At 46.7% G+C, this 20,570-nt stretch overlaps 1 protein-coding gene across 1 annotated transcript; it reads right to left on the reverse strand.

Annotated features, from left to right (window-relative positions):
* Positions 1 to 1,073: 1,073 nt before the first annotated feature.
* LOC122738222 (cytochrome b-245 light chain) lies at positions 1,074 to 19,346 on the reverse strand. The gene is made up of 6 exons (XM_043980277.1): positions 19,163 to 19,346; positions 12,461 to 12,530; positions 5,930 to 6,004; positions 4,506 to 4,589; positions 3,700 to 3,781; positions 1,074 to 1,551 (listed from the first exon to the last, which is right to left on the reverse strand). Exons 1-6 carry the CDS (start codon positions 19,218 to 19,220, stop codon positions 1,345 to 1,347), a joined length of 576 nt encoding a protein of 191 aa, XP_043836212.1. The 5' UTR covers positions 19,221 to 19,346; the 3' UTR covers positions 1,074 to 1,344.
* Positions 19,347 to 20,570: the final 1,224 nt, after the last annotated feature.

Consider the following 20,570-nt stretch of genomic DNA (forward strand, 5'->3'; position numbering starts at 1 on the left):
TCGGTCCAGTCCATCTTTATAGGCATCCATCCATCTCCCTTCGCTCCTCCACTCGAAAGGGACCTCCTTGAGAACAGATACTAGACCTTACACATATTTGTCGTATCCACTTAACACAGGGCCCACTGTGTCTTCTTCCACCATGGGATGAACATAGGAAGCACAAGAGCAGAGAGAAAAGCACAAGAAAATTGGATTTCTCACGTCCTTGCCCATTTCTCTGCACTGTGGTTTCATCATTTGCACTGGATTTCAAGAACATATAATGCTACACCAACATTTTTTTTTGCCTTTCTTTGGATCCCTAGCACTCAGCACAGTGCCAGGCACATGGCAAGCACTTGATAAACACTTGTTTACTGACTGTAAAATTTTGAAGGCAGAGAGAAGGGGCTTGGGCCTTATCCACACCATGAATATGAATGATCTAAGCCAGAGCTGGCTGTGAGATGGCACAGCTAAATGGACTGAGCTTTCTTGTGTGGCATGGAGGTGGGGAAGAGAGCCCTGGTCAGAAAAGCTGAATTCGGGGCAGCTAGGCAGTGCAGTGGATAAAGCACCGGCCCTGGATTCAGGAGGACCTGAGTTCAAATCCAGCCTCGAACACTTGACACTTACCAGCTCTGTGACCCTGGGCAAGTCACTTAACCGTCACTGCCTCACACAAAGAAAAAAAAAAGAAAAAAGAAAAGCCCAATTCAAGCTGCTTCTCTGTACCTCAGTTTCCCAATTTGCCAAGTGACAAAGATAATGCTTGCATTATACCTCAAGACTATTGTGAGGAATGAATGCTAAGCATCAAAAAACAATGCAGGTGCAGCTAGGTGGCACAGTGGATAGAGCACTGACCCTGGAGTCAGGAGGACCTGAGTTCAAATCCGGCCTCAGACACTTGACACTTACTAGCTCTGTGACCCTGGGCAAGTCACTTAACCCCAATTGCTTCACTTAAAAAAAAACAAAACAATGCAAGCACTCCCTAACCCTGGAAAAGGCTCTAGAAAATGCATGATGACCACTCCCTCTTCCTGTACCACCCACCCTGCCTATTTGAGGAAGAAAGACACAAGAGCTTTTGCCCTGGTGCATTTATTACAAAATATGTATTGCAACTGGAAACTGTGACCAAGGATGAGGACAGAAGGGAACTAGGCCAGGCTCTGCCCCCAGGGCCAAACAACCAGCTAGGAGGTTTCCCAGTCCCAGCCAACAAGTGGTGCCTGTCTTTTGCCCTCTAGTGGTCATTTGTGGGAATGCATGGTGGTGGAAGGAGTTGGTCCCTGCTAGAGTGGGTGGGGTGAGCCTGTACTCAATCAAAGATCCCAGGTCAGGCGAGGGGTCTCCTTACACGACCTCATCAGTCACCGGGACCGGGTTCACCTGGGGGCCCCCAGAGGGCCCTGCGGCCTCTCCCTCAGGCTGCTTCTTCCGGGCCTCGGCGGGGGGCCGGGGTGGGGGATTGCTGGGGGGCTGCTTGATGGTGGCCCCCACCTGGAGTCGTTCCTTGGGCTTCTGCTCAATGGGCATCCACTCTTCTCCCCGGATTGCAGCCTGAAGGAGGGGAAGCAGGGATGGCTGTGCTGGTCTGGGCCTGAGACCCCCAACCCCCGGGGTGTCAGGAGAAGGGGGCTGCCCATCAGCTGGCCTCCACCCCAGGAGCAGAGCAGGCTGTCAATGAGGAGCAGCATCCAACACCCCCCCCCACCCCAACTCCATTAGGTCCCAAGCTCTACATCAGGCTTATTCTTGTTTCCTCTTAGGGACTTTTCCCACCTAGGGCCTCCTTCCCTACATAACTAGAGGCCTCCCCCACCCCACCCCCACCCCCAGCTACTAATACCTTTCTGCTCAACATTCATATCTTTTTGCATCTAGTTATTTGCATTTTGTCTCTCCCATTAGAATTGAGAACAGGGGACTTGTCCTTTGTATCCCGGGCATCTAGCACAGGGGTTGACATATGGCATTTAATAAATGCTTATTGACTGACCAACTAAATGACCTTTGGGACACAGTATGGAGCAGGAGAAAGCAAGACTGGAAGTCAAGACCTGTCCCTGTGGCTTACTACCTGTGTGACCCTGGACAAGCCTCTTTCCCTCTCTGGGCCTCTCAGTTTGCTCATTTGCAAAATGAAGAGTTGGAACCGTGTGTGTGTGTGTGTGTGTGTGTGTGTGTGTGTGTGTGTGTGTGTGTGTTGTCTTTCCCTACTAGACTGTGGACTCCTTAAAGGCAGATACTGGTTTTGTCTTTTGCCTGGTCTTAGCACCATGCCTGGAACATAGTAGGTGCTTAATAAATGCTGGTTGAAATATGGTAAAGTTAACCAACATTGAAAGAACTCTGAGCCTCTGTTTCCTCTTCTGTAAAATGGGTCTAATCATAATTAGACTTCCCGACCTCGTGGGATAGTTTGTGAACCTTAAAGTGCTATAGAAACTGAAGTTATTATTATGGATAAGACACAGCTGGCCCACCAGGAGAAAGCCATAGGCGTTGGGTTTCCTGCACCCCAACAGTAGGTATGGCTTTGCACAGAACCAGTCACACAAACCAGTTTCTTGTGATCAGGCACCAGAGGGGAAGGGTGCTGTCCATGGTCCTACCAGAAAAGAGGGGCATTAACCAGCCAGCACAGGAATCAAGCTGGCAAACGTGTCCTCAGTAGCCAGGCTGTGCAAGGCGCCAGGCAGGGCACACCAGATATGGAAGACCTTGCTCCTCAAGGAAACATACAGGTTCGGGGCCAACATGTGGAATAAAGTGCCCCGGATGGAAGGGATGCTGCCTCCTCCTCCTCCTCCTGAAACACCTCCCTGCCCTTTGGGGCCCCTCCTCCCCGAAACTTGGTTTTGAGGAAAGGCCCAGACCAGCCATCCTTCATTCCATTCAAGGCTCTGCTTCTGCCTGGACTTTGCCACCTTATAAGTGCCTCCCCAGACCCCTTTTCTGTTCCTATTCTGTGTTGTCTTTTCCCACTAGAATGTAAGTACCCTGAGTATAGGGAATGTCTTTCTTTTCTCTTGTATTTGGATTTCCAGGATTTAGCACAACACCTGGTACACAGTAAGCACTTAATAAATGCTTGTTGACCTGACCTTCCACCTACCCTGGAGCTCACAGGTATCCTCATGGGATTTAAAGTTATCAAGTTCATCACCTGGTGTAACCCCCTCACTTTACAGATGAGAAAAACTGAGATCCAAAGAGGAGAGAGTATGAAATGTTGTCATTGGGTTATACCTTCCCCTGGAGAATGTCAGACCTTTAGAAAAAGGGCAGTGTGGAGCAGTGGCTAGAAGAACTGGCCTTGGAGCCACAAAGAACTGGGTTTGGGTGGCTAGGTTGCACAGTGGATAGAGCACCAGCCCTGGATTCAGGAGTACCTGAGTTCAAATCCAGCCTCAGACACTTGACACTTACTAGCTGTGTGACCCTGGGCAAGTCACTTAACCCCCATTGCCCCGCAAAAAAAACAAAGAAAAAAAAAGAACTGGGTTCAAGTCCTAATTCTGACACACTGAGCCTCTGGGACACTGGGCAGGTCCAGTCTCAGTTTCCTCCCCTGGAAAATGGGAGGAAGAAATCTTTCATCTCTGAGGTAGGTTCCTGTAACCCCCAAATCCTATATCTCTATGATGGGGATGTCAGAAGGGATCCAGGGCAGGGATGTGTGTGTCTGCATGAGATCTGACTTACCAAGAAATAGATACCACTTGCAATAGCCAGGCAGGCTGTGCCCAAGATGGTGGCTAATAGTACACCAGCAGGTATGGCCAAGCTGTGGAGGGAGAAAAGAAAGGAATCACCAATTCTGGGACATCTTCAGGGATGGGCAGTTTATGCGGGTGATGCCGAAGAGCCTTGGGCAAGAAGGGGAGGAGGTTTCGGAGGGGGGGGTAGGGGTAGTTACTGGTGTTCTGTAGCCTCGGCCCCTCTGCCTCACGTGGCTGCTTCTTAGAATCTTGGAGAGCAAAGAAAGAGCAGAGGTCCCTACAGAGAGACCCTCTCTACCACCCTGAGTAGTGGTCATACTGCTCTAGAACTTCCAAGGGAGGAGAAATTCACTACCTCCCAGGCTTGGTGACACAGTGGACAGAGCATGGAACATGGAGTCAGGAAGACCTAAGTTAAAGCCCAGCCTTGGGTACTTCCTGTGAGACTGACTCTAGGCAAATCACTTAACCACTAGCTGCCTCACTTTACTCAACTGCAAAATGGGAATAATAATAATAGGGGAGGAGGAGGAAGAGAGCCACGCACATGTCATAAGGTGGAGAAGCAGGAACAGAGAACCGGCAGGGTCAGTGCCCTGGAATAATGTAGCCTATTTGGAGAATCTCAGTCAACGTCCAACATCAGGCAGGGAAGATGCCCTTGTGTGGAAAGGGAAAGAACCCGAGAGCCCTGAGCCCAGGGTTGTCTCTCCATCCCTGCCCCCACTCTGCCAGGGGTGGCCAGCTTGTATTCTCCCCTCCAGCCTCAGGAAGGCAGCTGCCACTCACCACAGGTGCAGGATGGCTCGGATGTAGTAGTTCCTAGTCAGGGGCCCAAATGCCTTCACCACAGTTGTCAGGTACTTCTGACCACTGGACAAGAGAAGAGAAAAATGCAGGTGGGAGAAAGGTCTCCAAGTCCAACCACTGTCACACACATGGAATGACCCTTTCCTGGTGACTCCCGAAGCCCTTCTTATGAGGAATCTATCAGCCAAAGGAAGCATCCAATGAGCACACCATGTAATGGCCTACCTCGTGAACAAACATGGGATCTGAAGAAATGGCCAGTGGACCCTCCCAGAGCACGGATCATCACCCCCTAGGTCCTGTGCTTGGAAAATGGAGTCACAATCTCAATAAGTCATTACTGAGTGGCATGTACCTAGGACTGTGCAAATACAGGCCAATAATAGTCCTTCCCTCATGAAGCTAATCACTAATTCTGGGAACCTAGGAGTTCAGGGAAGGAAGAGATGAATGGAGATTGAAGGTGGTCAAGGAAATAACAACTAGGTCTTCAAGGTTGGGAAGGAGTTTGTATGGGTAGGGGTGGTGGGGGCAGTGATGGGAGGGAGTGCTGTATGCATCAGTAAGGCACCTGCTTTTTCCAGTAATGGGGATGTGTTTGCACTGAGTCATTCTTACCCCATAATTTATTCAATGATGAATTTCCTGACTGCCTGTTGTGTGCCCAGGACTTTGGGGAATCATAAATGAATAAGGTCCCCTATCCTTCAGAGAGCTTCCACTCCAATTGGGAAGACAAGATTAATACACAGGAAATAGAGAGTAAAAACCAGCAGTATATAAGTTTTGTTAATTGTCCTGATCAGTAGTACACTGAATCAATTACAGACCATAAGTCCATTGGGGATTTAGAGAAGGGAGTCATCACTGTGGGGCTAGGTGTGTTCAGAGAAGGATTTGTGAAGGACCTGGGACATGGACTCTCACTCACCCATTATCCATTATGATCCACTACAGCAATCTGTCAAATGTCAGACTCCTATTGTTCTCCTCTCCCTGGAATTCAACCCTCTTCCTACTTCCTCTCTCCCTCTTCCCCGCTTCATCCACACAAACTCTATCTATCCTTCAAGACCCAATTAAAGTCCTGTTATTTCTCTGACCACCTTCGGTCTCCTCCTATCTCTCCTTTCTTTGAATTCCTAAAGTCCTATTCTCCCTGAACTGAAGATAAGCTCCTGGAAGGCACAGGTATTATTCTCTCACACTCAGCACCCTGCTAGGCACTTAGGGCATAAACAACCAATGAAGACTTTTTAAAGTGGCTGGCTCCCACTCTCTGAAAACTGTTGGCCAAATCTTGAGATCAAGGATTTGGAAGGGTCCTCAGTACTTCCTGTCTCAGCTTTTGGCCCTGAAAATCCTTGGAGATCTCACCCTCACAAACAAGGGAGGGAGCTTACCACCGCTCCATGGTGGAGCCCTTTTTCCTCTTGCCCCGGGGGTACTCCAGCAGACAGATAAACACTCCAGCTACACTGAGGGATCCAAGTTAAGGAAAAATCATCTCTGTGAAATGAGGGGGTTGAACCAGAGGGTCTCAGTGGTCCCTTCCAGGCATAGATCGACGATGTTCTCATCCGATGATCCTCACCCAGCACAATCTACAGACCTGCCCACCAATGGCTCTGGTGGGGTCCATGGAGAGGGAGCAGTCTAGGTCACAGACCCTGAAGGAGGAGGAGAAGGTGGAGCCTGAAACAGCAGCGTCTAGACAGAGCTTCAAGGACGACCTGGGAATTCTGGCCCATCCCATGCCTAGGGTGGGATGTTCCAAGAAAGAAGGCAGCATTTTGCTGTAGGGATGGATGGAGGGAGGGAGTGGTTTCAGAAAAAACATGAGAAGAATATGTCTGAACTGATACAAAGTACAATGAGCAGAACCAGGAGAATGATTTACATAGTAACAGCAACATTGTAAAATAATCAACTTTGAAAGACTTAGGATCAACCACAATTCCAGAGGACTAGTAATGGAAGAGGGCTGATAGCCCCAGCATGCACACTGAAGACTATTTTCTTCTCTTTCTTTCCTTTTTTTTTTTTTTGACAAGGTTATGGTGGAAATTAGTTTTTAATGACTATACATATTTATAATGAGCTTTGTCTTTTCTTTCTTTCTTTCTTTTTTTTTGCAGGGCAATGAGGGTTAAGTGACTTGCCCAGGGTCACACAGCTGGTAAGTGTCAAGTGTCTGAGGCTGGATTTGAACTCAGGTACTTCTGAATCTAGGGCTGGTGCTTTATCCACTACGCCACCTAGCTGCCCCTGTCTTTTCTTTTTAATAGGGAGGAGAAGGGAAGGAGAGAACTTTGTAACGATTGGAATAACGCCACCTGCTGGATACTAACTGTAGAAGAGTTCTGCCCATGAAGCGAAGGTCTTTGAGGGCAAGACCAGGAGTCTTTTCTTCAGGAGTCAGGAAGTGACGCGGACTAGTGGGAGGAGGAAGGAAGAGACTGGCGCTCAGTCTCGCGCTTTTTCTTTTGGACTCTGGTGGAGAGCGGAGCTAGAAATGTGCTCTCCCTTTAATAGATAGGAATCTAGGCCTTTTTCTCTCTCTTTACCAAATTCTTATTCTCCTTAATAAATGCTTAAAAGTTTAACTCTTGCTAAAGCTTATAATTTATTGGCGACCACTCATTAGATATTTTAGACAGTTTAGCTAGAATTTTAGCCCTTAACAGATGGCTGACCACGAAGAGGAAAGCTAACCCTCAGTCTTCTTCTTATCTTCTGGTTGGGTAAGAAATTTCCCCTCCCTCTCCCTTTAACTGCTAAGTACTGGTGTACTGGCTGTGTTTTCCCTTTAAATTTTTTCGAATGGACCTTTTAAACTCCCTAATTACCCTATTTTTGATTTTAGTCTGTTTAACCAGACAAATGGGAGATAAGATCATGTTAATGCTTTGTTTTTGTGGATTTTCTATTTTTCTTTTTATTTTTGTTAAAAGAGCCAGCAACTTACTCACACAAGGAAATATCTCTCCCTCTCCCAACCATGCTTTTTCAGAGAAACCTGAAGAGATTCCTGCAGCTTTTCCCAGTTCTAACAGTAATTGTTGCTTTAATTTTGCATGCCTGGAGGCAATGACCCACCCTCTAGAAGCTTTTAATCCCCTAGCACCTGGAGGCAAAGTGGGGGAAGAGGAATCCAGGCCTGAGTTCAAAATCAAGTCTGATTCAAATTGCTCTGGTCCCTCCCCTCCTCTCCAGACCCCACCCTCTACTCCTCCTATGGCCAAGCCCATTGCTTCCCCTGCCTGGGAAGTCCAGAGATCTGATGCGCATGCTCAACTTTCTCTAACTACATTTGCAGCTTCAGGCTCACCCCTTCCCCAGCCTGGCTGTGCTTCTGAGACAACTTTAGAAAACCCTTTAAATTCCAGATATGCTCGTTTTGTTCATAATTTTGCTAACCTGCTTTTGTCTTTAATTAGTAATCTTATAAAGCATTTGTATGGTGAAAAGACTGACAGACAATATAAAGGGGTTAAAGAAGAAAAACTTAAGCTGAATAAGAATGACAATCATCACCATAGTTCAAGACTCCGCTTCTTTTGCCATGGAAGGGTATATATTTTACAGAAATGTAGAAGTAAACAGCAAGGTATTGATATGAGTATTGGGGATTTTAGATATCGGAATCAAAAGTGTTCTGAATTCACTCAGAGTAATAGTATCAGTTCAGAGGTTACATAGGATTTCTATGCTATTATATATACATTTTGAAATTAATGGTATGGGTTTATTTTCGTAGAGATTTTCATGCATTTGAGATTGTGTTTTATACTTAGTTTCTAAAACAAGGAGAATATTTGTAAAAGCTTTTTATAGTCATGTGATCAAGTTTATATTTTATAATACTCTTATTAATATTAAGTTCACATTCATTTAGATTTCCCTAGTTTGAATTTCATTGTCTTTTATTGTTCCATGTGTATTTTCTTCTATTCATTTGTCTATCTAATTTTGAAACATTGCAAGATGGTTTTGATTTCATAATACAATGTTAATTCTAGGAGTATTGTGCTCCCATATTCTGAGTTGTTTGTTTTTGTTATTTTTTCTCAACTGATTATTTGATCAAACTCTTTGAAGCATTTCCCTGGCAAATTGGTTGCCATGGCAAGTGTAAAGAAGTATTATTTTTGATAAGCATATTCAAAAAAAAAAAAGAGGGGAACATTTGTAAAAGTTTTCTTTTTTCAAAAAAAAAAAGTTTTCTTTGAGATTCTGTTGTGCTTTAACTTGTATTTAAATATGTTCAGATTTTTCACAAAAGTAATTGTATACTAAGTTTTTAAAAAAGGGGTATTATTTGAAATTGTTGCATAATTATATATTGTGTTCTGAGTCAAGATGTATTCACATTTTTTGCAATCATTTATTATCCTCAATTTTTAAATCCATATGAGACTTGGATTATGGGAACTTATCATTTAAGACATTAATTGCCTTTATTCTGAGTTATCAGATGCCAGTTGGCCAAGATGCCATCCAATCACAAGAGGAATACATGCAAAGAGCAGACATTGAACTGTTACATGAGGGGAGACATGCACGAAGTTAAGGTATGGCCGAGGGAACGGCTTTTGACAAATGTTGAGGTTGGATTCTCTTGGTTTAATATTTTATTTTATTTTTCCCCACAATATTGTACAGATGGCTGGAAGTATTCATCCCACCCATCTCACTTCTACACCTGGCTTCTATGCTCCCTCCTATATGCCTGATGCCATGGACATCTCAATCCCATGCATCTGATTAAGTCTGACTCAGTTTCTTCCAATATGTTCGGTGGCATGGACATATATTCCATCCACCTATTTTAAGCCTGGCATACTGTATGGGTAGTACATATTGCTCAAGTGTGGGAATGCTCATATCCCATCATTTCTCTGTTCTTTTATGGTAACCCCCATAATTATCTCAGGTGTCATGTTAAATACAGTGTTGAATTTGGCCTTGACACCTGTTACCAATTATATTAGATTTTTTAATTTCTCATAATGGCATGAGGATAATTAGGCAGATGATGCAAAAAGTGATGAAACAAAGATAAAAAATTATTTTTAATAATTAATATCGCAGCAATTGTCTTCTCAATTACCCTCCATAAGGGGGGGACTATAGTAATATTATAATTTTAAAGAATGGTTCAATTTTTGTTTTATTATATGTTTCATGTGTAACAACTAAGATTCTGAATTCCCTTAGACATGTTTTTGAGAACTTTCATTGTTTGATTTGATTATTGACAAAGCTATTTTAAAGTTCTGTTAAGCTCAATTTTGTAGGAAATTTTCCTGGCTGATTACCAGCATCCACACATCAACCCCTGAAAAGACTTCCATTCCACGACTACACCTAGAGGACATCTGAGAAAAGACTTTCAGAGACTTTAAATGAACAGTTTTGATTTGTTCTTTTTGTTGGTTTTTTTCTCTTTCTGTTATAATATGCACCATCTGTAACATGTATTCTCTGCAGAGGCCCTCCCTTTGCAAGACTAATGTCAAAGCGTCGGTTCATGAGGACAAAAAAAAATCGCCCCTCTGGACAAAACTTTCCTCTCTTCCTTTTCTATATTGTTGTTCACATATTATTAGTTAGCAATAGTTATTATATTCTTTTTACTGTTCCATCAAGGAAACATTTTGTTTCTTGAGGAACAACAGGGGGGACTGTAACGATTGGAATAACGCCACCTGCTGGATACTAACTGTAGAAGAGTTCTGCCCATGAAGCGAAGGTCTTTGAGGGCAAGACCAGGAGTCTTTTCTTCAGGAGTCAGGAAGTGACGCGGACTAGTGGGAGGAGGAAGGAAGAGACTGGCGCTCAGTCTCGCGCTTTTTCTTTTGGACTCTGGTGGAGAGCGGAGCTAGAAATGTGCTCTCCCTTTAATAGATAGGAATCTAGGCCTTTTTCTCTCTCTTTACCAAATTCTTATTCTCCTTAATAAATGCTTAAAAGTTTAACTCTTGCTAAAGCTTATAATTTATTGGCGACCACTCATTAGATATTTTAGACAGTTTAGCTAGAATTTTAGCCCTTAACAACTTAGAACTGAAAATAAAATAAAACTGAATTTTAAGAAAGATATTAAAAAAGGAAAAAGAAAAGAAAAAAAGGCAGCAGCAGAGGGGCTCATGACCAAGGCCTAGAACACAGGCCTAGTGAAAACTTGTCTCAGCTTCATCATTAACTAGATTTGTGACCTTGGGAAAGGTGGGTCTCCTCTCTGGCCCTTGATTTCTTCATCTGTGAAAGGATCCATAAAGTTGAACTCAGTGATCTCAAAGACCCCTCCACCTCTGACAGTGTGTTCTAAGGTCCCTCTTAGGTCTAACATTCTTAAGTCTCTTTCAACTTGGGTGTTCTCTGTCCTAAGGCCCCTTACCAGCTCTGTCAATCTGAATTCTGAGGTCTCTTCTAATATTGATGTTCTGTGTTCTAAGATTCCTTTTAGCTCTCCAATTTTGTATTTTAAGGTCCCTCCCAGTTAAAACATTATATCTGGGGCAGCTAGGTGGTGCGGTGGATAGAGCACTGGCCCTGAATTCAGAAGGACCTGAGTTCAAATCTGGCCTCAGACCCTTGACACTAGCTATGTGACCCTGGGCAAGTCACTTGACCCCAATTGCCTCACCAAAAAAACCCAAAAACCAAACCAAAACAAAAAAAACATATCTGCTAAAGTCCTTTCTCTGTTCCATAGACCCTTTTACCTCTGACATTCTCAATTCTAAATAAGGCTCCTTCCAGCTCTGGCCTTTTATATTCTAAGGGTTTTCCCAGGTCTGACATTCCCTGTTCTAAGGACCCTTCCAGTTTTGACCTTTTATGGTTTTTTTGTTTGTTTTTTGCAGGCAATGGGGGTTAAGTGACTTGCCCAGGGTCACATAGCTAGTAAGTGTCAAGTATCTGAGGCTGGATTTGAACTCAGGTACTCCTGAATCCAGGGCCTGTGCTTTAACCACTGCACCATCTAGCTGCCCGACCTTTTATGTTCTAAGGCCCTTTCAGCTCTGACATTGGGTGTTCTAAGGCCACTTGCTTTGATTCTGTGTTCAAAGGTCTTTTCTAGCTTCGGTGTTCACTGATTCCTATTTGTTACAAGTTCCGGCAAAGTCTTTACTCAGCACATAAAAGTCACCGGGATCAAGGAATTGCCCTGTGGCTTTAGCACTAGGCTGAGACAGAGGATTTGGCAGATTCCTGCTCTCATCCCCCTCCTCCTGCTGGAGAGGCCTCCAAGGCCGGGCAGTAGGAGAGATGTGGCTGCAGAGGGGACAGGAAGCATCCCCATCTACCAGCCGGCAGAAAACCAAGGCCCCAAGCACTTAGAGGGGACCTCACCCACAACACACCTCTCCCCCCTTCAGAGGGGCAGGGGTGTGTTGTGGAAAAAAGGCCAGACTGAGCTTCCAGAGAGCTCTGTGACCTCCTGAAAGAATGTTCTAAGGTCCCTCCAATCTGGCTTTGGCCTTCAGTGCCCTTTCTCTGGCTTAATTTCCTCATAGAATCAGAGGCTAGAATTAGGCTCTAAGGAACTAGCTAGTCCAAGGGAGGCCCAAGATGTGAAGTGACTCACCCCCATCGCTGCTTTGTTTACAAGTGACTTCTAGAAATAGCACTTGAACCCCGGGGCTTCTGACTCCATTTCCGGGCTCACCCATAGAATGGGGAGAATCCTACTCGCACCACTCGCCTCCGAGCATTGTGAGGAGGAAAGAAGTCTGCAGGCCTAAGGACCCTATAGAATTGAGGGTTATTGTTACTCCAGGATTTACTTCCCATCCTTCTTGGGCTTTCCGGAGGCATTTGACAGAGAACAAAGGTCAGAGTTCAGGAATCCTTGTTGGGTTTGGGTGCAGGTCCTTTGGGGACAGGAATGGGGGGTCTGAGGGGGAAGGGTAGAAAAAGGATACATGGAGTAGGCACCAAACTGCCACCAGATAAACTGCCCAGCGGTTGCCACGATGCCACCAGTCAGGAGGACTGCAGAGAGAGGAGGGGAAACTGAGTTAGGGCTGCGGGCTGGGGCAACAGAAGGGGAAGGTACTGGGGAGCTGTGCCCTGAACAGCCCCCTGGAAGGGGGCGCTGTGTATGTTGTATTTATTTATCTATGCTTAGGTTATTTTCCCTAGAGAACATAAACTTCTTGGGGGCAGGGGGCATTTCACCATTCCCCCAATATGCTTGGCACATCACAGGTGCTTAATAAAAGTTTGCTGAAGGAATAAATATGAAGGGCCCCTCTCCCTGCTTCTCCCTCCCTCCTTCCCTGCCTCTCTCTCTCTTTCTCTCTTTTTCTCCTTCCCTCCCTCTCTCATCTCCTCTATGTCCTATCTCATTTTATCTTTCTCTCCCTCCCTCTCTGTCTCTGTCTCTGTCTCTCTTTCTCTTTCTGTCTCTGTCTGTCTGTCTCCCCCCGCTCTATTTTCCAACCAACCAGTTTTTACAAAGCCCACCTGGGTACACACACACACACACACACACACCAGAGCAGACTGCATGACCCTGTAAGACAGCAGAGTCATAGAATCTCAGTTAGAAGGAGTCTTAGACTTCATGAAATCACTGGCTTTTAGAGACCAGCAAAGCCAAGAAGCCCAGGACTTCCCCTTTCCCACTTCCCAGGAGTCCCTTGGGCCGTGTTCTTGGCCCCTCCTTCACCTCCCCCTCTCCCTCAGAGAGCTGGCCTCACTGATTTCAGGCTGAGCATGAAGGTCAGTGCTCACGATCTCCCCAGGGGGATGTGTAGGGGGAGTCTTCTCTTGGTCTGTGGAAGCCTGGACTTTATCTAACCCCATGAGAGGAACTCTCTCAGGAGGGCTGAAGGAGACCCCCCGGAAATAAATAGTCCTTGCTTCCCTCTGAGCCTCACCCTTCATTTTCCAGCTAAGGAAACCGATCCTCAGAGAGGGGCAAGACTAGCCCAACGGTCAGAAACTGAGGGCGCCTCCCTCCCTGGGCCTCTGATTTCCAGCTCAGACCTCCTCCCCACACGGGCGGGCGGCAGGTGTGAATATAATATGGTGGTGAGGCAGGAATTCAGACAGAGCGATGGATGACGGGGGCTGATGCTCCCAGCGATGATCTGGGCACTTTCACAGGCTTTTCAGAGCTCGAAAGAAGCCTGTCCACTCCATTTCCAGGGGGGCCAGCTCTAGGTACCCCAACTAGCGCCCTTTCCTCCCACAACAGTTGCTATTATTCCACTGTGGGACATCTAAGAAGCTGAACAGATCTCTCTTCTTGTTTCTGTATCCCCAGAGCTTGGCAGTGTCCGACATGCTTAATAAACCCTTGCTGACTGATTGGCTGAACTCAAACATCCTCACTAGCTTCAGGGCCACAAAAGGGGCCAAGACTCAGAAACAGCACAGTTTCTAAAGGCCTTCAGGCAGAGACCAAGCTCCCCCCATCCCCAAGCACCTCCTTCAGTGTGCAACAATTTTCACTCTAACTGGAAGGTGGAAATAGTCATGGGGCACCTTTTGAACTTCACCCCAGAAGGTATTTTGTTTTTGTTTTGTTTTTGCGGGGCACTGAAGGTTAAGTGACTTGCCCAGGGTCACACAGCTAGTATCAAATGTCTGAGGTCACATTTGAACTCAGGTTCTCCTGAATCCAGGGCTGGTGCTTTAACCACTGCGCCACCTAGCTGCCCCCTCTCAGAAGGTTTTTGAGAGACAACTTGGTATATAGTGACTTGAGTACTAGTGTTGGAACCATGAAGACCTAGGTTCAAATCCCACCTTAGACACTTAGCAGTGTGACTGTGGACGAGTCACTTACCCCTCTGGCCCTCATCTATAAAAGAAGGGGGTCAGACTTGATGGTTACTAAGGTCTTTTCTGTCACTTAATCTGAGGGGCCATGAAAAGGTCTTTTTCCTATTTAACCTAAATCCTTTTTAGCTGTAACTTTTTTTCTCTTTGGTGATAGGGAAGGAAGACACTTGGTCTCCCTTTTCTATAAAGTAATCCAGGTCACCAGATTCCATTAAGAGGAAACGGCAGGGGGCAGTTAAGTGGTACAGTGGATAGAGCACTGGCCATGGAGTCAGGAGGACCTGAGTTCAAATCCAGCCTCAGACACTTGACACTAGCTGTGTGACCCTGGGCAAGTCACTTAACCCTCACTGTCCTGCAAAAACAAAACAAAAAAACCCCAAACAAACAGAATATTAAATGTTTGTTGAACTTTGGAAATACTCCACTTATTACTAGGTATGCCCAGATCTAGACAAAAAACTATATAGTAAGGTGCGCTTCAATGATGCTTTACAAAGTACTTGTCTCCCAAATACTCTGTGAGGTTGGCAAGGGAGGAGTTCTTTTTTTTTTCTGTTTTGGTGAGGCAATTGGGGTTAAGTGACTTGCCCAGGGTCACATAGCTAATAAGTGTCAAGGGTCTGAAGCTGGATTTGAACTCAGCTCCTCCTGAATCCAGGGGTGGTGCTCTATCCACTGCTCCACCTAGCTGCCCCAGCAAAACAGGAGTTCTTATTCTAGATAAAGCTAAGGCTGTTGGTAGTGGTGGTCCTTTGTTCTTAAAGAGGTCCATGACATCTGGAGGTGATGTCATGACTTGCAGGGAGTTGGATTTAAGTGAGGGAAGGCTGTGCAAAGTCACCAGCCTCATTCTCTCCTCCAGAGTCATCTGGGTCCAGTAGTGAGATATACATCTGGACGACTGGAGGTGGCCCCAGATGTTTTAAGGCAATTGGAGTTAAGTAACTCACCCAGGTTCACACAGCTAGTAAGTGCTATATCCACTTTGCCAACCAGCTGCCCCAAGATCTAAGGCAATTTAGGCTCAGAGAGAGGAGGGGATTGGCTCAGGCTCACACAGCAGATGAGCAGCAGGACCCAAACTCAAATCTTCCCAAATCTAAGGTGGGTACTCTCAACCACCTGACATTTCTGAGAATGCAGTCAAAGCATGGGCAATGTCTGGGTCCTTCTGGTTCTGTGAAAGCTCATAAAAGAGCTAAACATCTAACCCTAGTTGATTAGTCAGTCAGTCAATAAATATTTGCTAACTATGTACCAGGAACTGTGCGAAGGGCTGGAATAAAAAACAAAAAGGAAAAAGAGATTAGTAGTATCAGCCCACAGTCAGAGTAGAAGTGACACTCCTCAGTTCTCAAGAATATGTTAAATATCAGTATGCTCATTGCTATGATCAAGACCAGTCAATAGCTAATATTGAACTCAGAGCCCTACTCCTGTAAGAAGCAAGTGGATTAAACTGTTCCCCCCACCCAGACCCCTACTCCCATGGCTCTTGCCTTACTATTAAACAAACACACAAGTCCCTGTTGCAGCCCAGGTAACGTTATGGTTCAATACTTTCTTCTTCTCATTAGAAAAGCAGAGGACTAGGGGTAGAGAATACGGCATATGCTGTCAGGCACTTTCAATGAGTTGGCTTGTGTTGCTTAACTATTTTCTTTGTTATAAGGAAAGGAATGATCATTGACAAGTGATGCTCTTTAAAAAACAAAAAAAGTATGAACACAAAGTTTTTTTAAGGTTATAACTCACCAGTGCTATAAATTTAAAATCCATGCATTTAGCCCCAAAGAAGAGATAGAAGAATATGCTTTTCCCTACTCCTTTGCTGACATGAGATGGACACAAATGTGGAAAACTACACATATTTTTAGATTTTTTTGTTGTTGTTATCAGTTTTGCTCATTGTTTTTTTCTCTTCTCTCTTTAAAAAAATTCTTACCCGGGGTAGAAAAGGAGGAGGAATAAAAAGGAAAACTTAGGCAATGTAAAAACAAAAGATATCGATATATTTTTTTAAATAAAGAAAAAAATTCAAGCCATCAGTCCAAATATATAGATTTTAGATCATGTGACCCACTATGGAAAAAAAACCTGACCTCCATTCAATTGTTATCGTTTGTTTGAGGTAGATTCTCCTTGTTTTTTGTTTTTTTGGCGGGGCAATGAGGGTTGAGTGACTTGCCCAGGGTCACATAGCTAGTGTCAAGTGTCTGAGGCTGGATTTGAACTCAGGTCTTCCTGAATCCAGGGCCAGTGCTTTATCCACTGTGCCACCTAGCCCTAGAGGGCTGCCCCCCTCCTTGTTTTCTTTACCTCTAAATGTCAGAATCTTCAAAGAATTTTTTCCTCCCAGGTTCATTTAAGCTAAAAAATCATTATGCTTCACAATTTCAAAAAAAGAAAAAAAAAGACCGTAATGGTTGGGCTTGCTAAGAGTTGTTCCAGTTCAAGATGCCAGAATGGTTCAAAGTACAAAGAAACTTACAAGTCAGAAGCCCCAGGATTCAATTCACAATTCAAGTTGTTAGATGACTACCCTTTAATCCCTAGCACCTAGTACAAGGCCTTGCCTCGGTCTCTTAGTAACGGACTTTTATGTCATACGTCCTCTTTAAAATGGGGATGTCAGGCTTTACCTAAACAGAGGCAGCGGCTTACAGGGAACTCAGGCCCACCCACCCACTGGCCCAGACTGAAGCCCAGTTTGTCTCCTGGGGAGTTAAGCAAGCCACAGGGAGCCCTTTCCTGCAGGGAGGGAGGGAGGGCAGGAGGGAGCCATTGAGACTGAAGGCAAGTTAGGTAGGAAAGGAGGCTCAACTCCTGGGGGTGGTGCTTTAACCCAATTCGCCCAAGGCTTCTCAGCACTAAAGCAGGCTAACCTGACACCGCTCACAGGGATGGATAAAGCCTCTTCTTGGACAAGGCCAGAGAAGGCTCCCCCACAAAGGCCCCTGGGAGCCAAACACCGACATTCATACTCAGGCTCAGACTGAAATCACTCAGACCACCTTTCTGAGGAAGAAGGGAGGGTGAGAGAGGGGTTGGGAACATGACACAGCGGACTTCTGGGAAGGGGGAGGGGAAGGGGGAAGTCATGGGCTTGTGGCTTTGCTGGTCTCTAAAGGTCAATGATTTCATGAAGTCTAAGGCTCCTTCCAACTTTTAAGATTCTATGACTCTGCCAACGTATGCACCACAAAGTCGGCTGGCGGCACAGAGAGGAAAAGGGGGCCTGTCTCACCCTGGCCAGGGTCAATTGTGGGTTATGTGTGGACTTAGAGCACCTGGGTTCTGTTACTTCCCCTGACTCTATAATTATCTATGTGTGTGTAATCTTTTTTTGTTTTGGTTTGGTTTTGGTTTTTTGGGGGTTTTTTTGCAGGGCAATGAGGGTTAAGTGACTTGCCCAGGGTCACACAGCTAGTAAGTGTCAAGTGTCTGAGACAGGATTTGAACTCAGGTCCTCCTGAATCCAGGGCCAGTGCTTTATCCATGCCACCTAGCTGCCCCTCTGTGTGTGATCTTGAGCAAGGTATTTCATTCTCAAAGCCTCAGTTTTCTCATCTGTAAAATGGGAATTAATCTTCCAGGTTCCTTTAAGTACTAAATCTTATGATCTTAGATCAGGTCACAAAGAGCTTCTCTCTCTGCTCTGTGTGAAAGTTCGTACCTATATTGAGGGGGCAGCTCATAGGATTTGGAGGCGTTTGTTTTGGGAGAGGAGTGGTTGGAGAATTTTAACCCAGAGACCCCCGCTGGGTCTTGAGAGGGCTGTAGTGTAAGCTTCCACACCCCTCAACCACCGGGATATTCCCCAGTTATGATTGTAAAGGGGGCCTCTGCCTCTGAGATCCCAGGGGAGCCTCAGGAGGCAAAGTTTAAGGCAGAGGACTTCTCCCTCCCAGGGTGTCGGGGACCAGGGGCCTGCAGCAGCACCCAGGGACTTTCCCAGGCTTAGCAGTAGGGTGGTGACCTGCTCAGAAACCACAAGGAAGAGGAGAAAGAGGTTAAAGAAGAGGAGACCATATGAGGGAGAGAAAGAACCCCAACTTCTCCTTTTGACTTTTACTTCCTCAACCCAGGAGAGGCTGCTTCCTTCTGACTAAAGTTCAGAATTAAATACAACTTGAGGGAGAGGAGGCAGGAAGGGGGCTCAGGTATTTCATGGCTGATGGGAGCTACCTTAGGGAATCCCTATTTTCTGGGTTTCCCTGTTAGCACTTAACCTCTGGCCAGACCTCCAAGCTTATCTGTGCATCCCTTCCCTCCCTCCTTCCCCTTCCCCTCACAGCCTGGCGGTGCCCCCAGCTCTGCTGCCTTTACCCTTGTCTCCTAATCTTTCTCACAATCAAAGGACCAGCCAATCTCAAGCTCTCTCTCTCTCTCTCTCTCTCTCTCTCTCTCTCTCTCTCTCTCTCTCTCTCTCTCTCTCTCCCTCCTTCTCTTCTCTTCTCTTCTCTTCTCTTCTCTTCTCTTCTCTTCTCTTCTCTTCTCTTCTCTTCTCTTCTCTTCTCTTCTCTTCTCTTCTCTTCTCTTCTCTTCTCTTCTCTTCTCTTCTCTCTTTCTCCCCCCCTCCCCGCCCCGCACAAAGCTCTAGACATCCATCTGCAACCCCTCCTCATCCCAGCCCCCGCCCTCCCGCCTCCATCCCTAACCCACTCCCCCGGCCCGGGACACTCACTCCGGGTTTCTCAGAGTTAAATTACAACCGAAAGTTTCGATTCCAGGGCCGCCGGTGGGGGCAGGGAAAGTTGACAGCGCCCGGGGGGCCCAGACGGGCCAAGCCGCCCCCCGCCCCACATTGTGCCCCTCTCCCCACTCACTGAGGCCGGACGCCAGAGCCTGCTCGTTCGCCCACATGGCCCATTCGATCTGCCCCATGGCGGCGGGCGGCGGCCCCCGGGGAGAGCGGAGCGAGCGGGCAGCAGGAAGAGGAGGAGGAGGAGGAGACGGCAGCCGCGGCGAGAGCCCGGCACTGACCCGCCCAGCGGCCGGACCCTGGCTCCGCCACTCCCTGTGCCCCGCCCCGGGGCGGCCCGGCCGCTTGGCACTGCTTCCTCCCCTTCCTCTTTCTCCTCCCCCTCCTCCTCCTCCTCCTCCCTCTTGCTCTCCGCGCCCCCCTCTTCTCTATGCTCCTCCCTCTCCTTCTGCCCTCGCCCCCCTCCTCCCCATCCCAACCGACTGGCTCCAACCCAGACCTCCGACAAGGGCTCTGCTCAGCCCTCCAGGCTCCCCCACCCCCCAATGATACCAACTCCTCCACCCCAGCTTCACGTTAGACCCTCCCGTTCTGATAGCCTCTGCCCCTCACTCTTCCTCCCTAGGAAGGCATCGAGCCAGTTGCCTGCTACTGGGAACCCCTAGAGAGAGAAACTCCCTCGACCACTGCAGGTGGGCATCTTTTCTGCCACTTATAGTCTTGGAAAGTGGACTAGGGCATTCGGAAGTCAAAGGTCACCCAGGCAGGCAGGGTCAGAGGTAGGAGCCGAACCCAGATCTTGCCGGTGTGAAGGCCTGCTCTCACTGCCTTCCTACATAAGCATCCCCACATCTGGGCACCCTCAGTCCTCTCCATCCTAGAGGGTCAGGGTTCTGCTGGGTAACTGGTAGATTCAAATACCATTTTCAGATAAACACAGCTCTTCCCTAACAGCTCGAAAGCCTGGGAGTGCAGAGAACAGTTAGAGGCTTGGTGGCTTTCCCAGTACCTCCGAGTCTGGATTCAGTCAGGGCTCCAGGGCTATTGTTCTTTCTACCAGACCCCACTACCTCATGGGATTCCTGCTGCAGGAGGAAAACAAAAAGTCAGGAGAAACAGGACCCAACTCTGGCTCTGTCACTCACTAACTCCATGACCTGGGCTTCAGTTTGTTCACCTGTAAAATGGGGTAATCGTGCTTGCACTACCTAGGTAGGGCCAGTTCATAGGATTTCTAGCTCATGTGGATTTTGGAGCTTATCTCACCCAATCTCTCCTTTTGATAGATGAAGAAATGGAGGCCCAACCAGGTTCAGGCCGCATGGTTGTTGTGAGGAGCGAACGAATGGGATAATACCTTATAATTGCAACCCCCAACCTACATCAAAAACAGGCTGTTCTTCAGTTAAAGAAACCAAGCATGAAGAGAGGACTGAGGTTCTTCTGTTCTTGAGGTGTGGGAAGTTGACCAATTTCCTGAAGGGACAGATGAACTATGGTAGTTCCTCTCTAGGCTACCACACATTTTACAC

Source organism: Dromiciops gliroides, chromosome 2, assembly GCF_019393635.1.
Source record: "Dromiciops gliroides isolate mDroGli1 chromosome 2, mDroGli1.pri, whole genome shotgun sequence".
NCBI lineage: Eukaryota > Metazoa > Chordata > Mammalia > Microbiotheria > Microbiotheriidae > Dromiciops > Dromiciops gliroides.

What these genes read in the sequence shown, in the direction of transcription:
- LOC122738222 (XM_043980277.1), bottom strand. Translation starts at nt 19,220, where the DNA reads ATGGGGCAGATCGAATGGGCCATGTGGGCGAACGAGCAGGCTCTGGCG. An exon ending in GGCTCTGGCGTCCGGCCTCA is followed by an intron (nt 12,531 to 19,162) that starts GTGAGTGGGGAG and finishes CTCTCTCTGCAG; the next exon opens with TCCTCCTGACTGGTGGCATC. An exon ending in GGCTCCACCATGGAGCGGTG is followed by an intron (nt 4,590 to 5,929) that starts GTAAGCTCCCTC and finishes TCTCTTGTCCAG; the next exon opens with TGGTCAGAAGTACCTGACAA.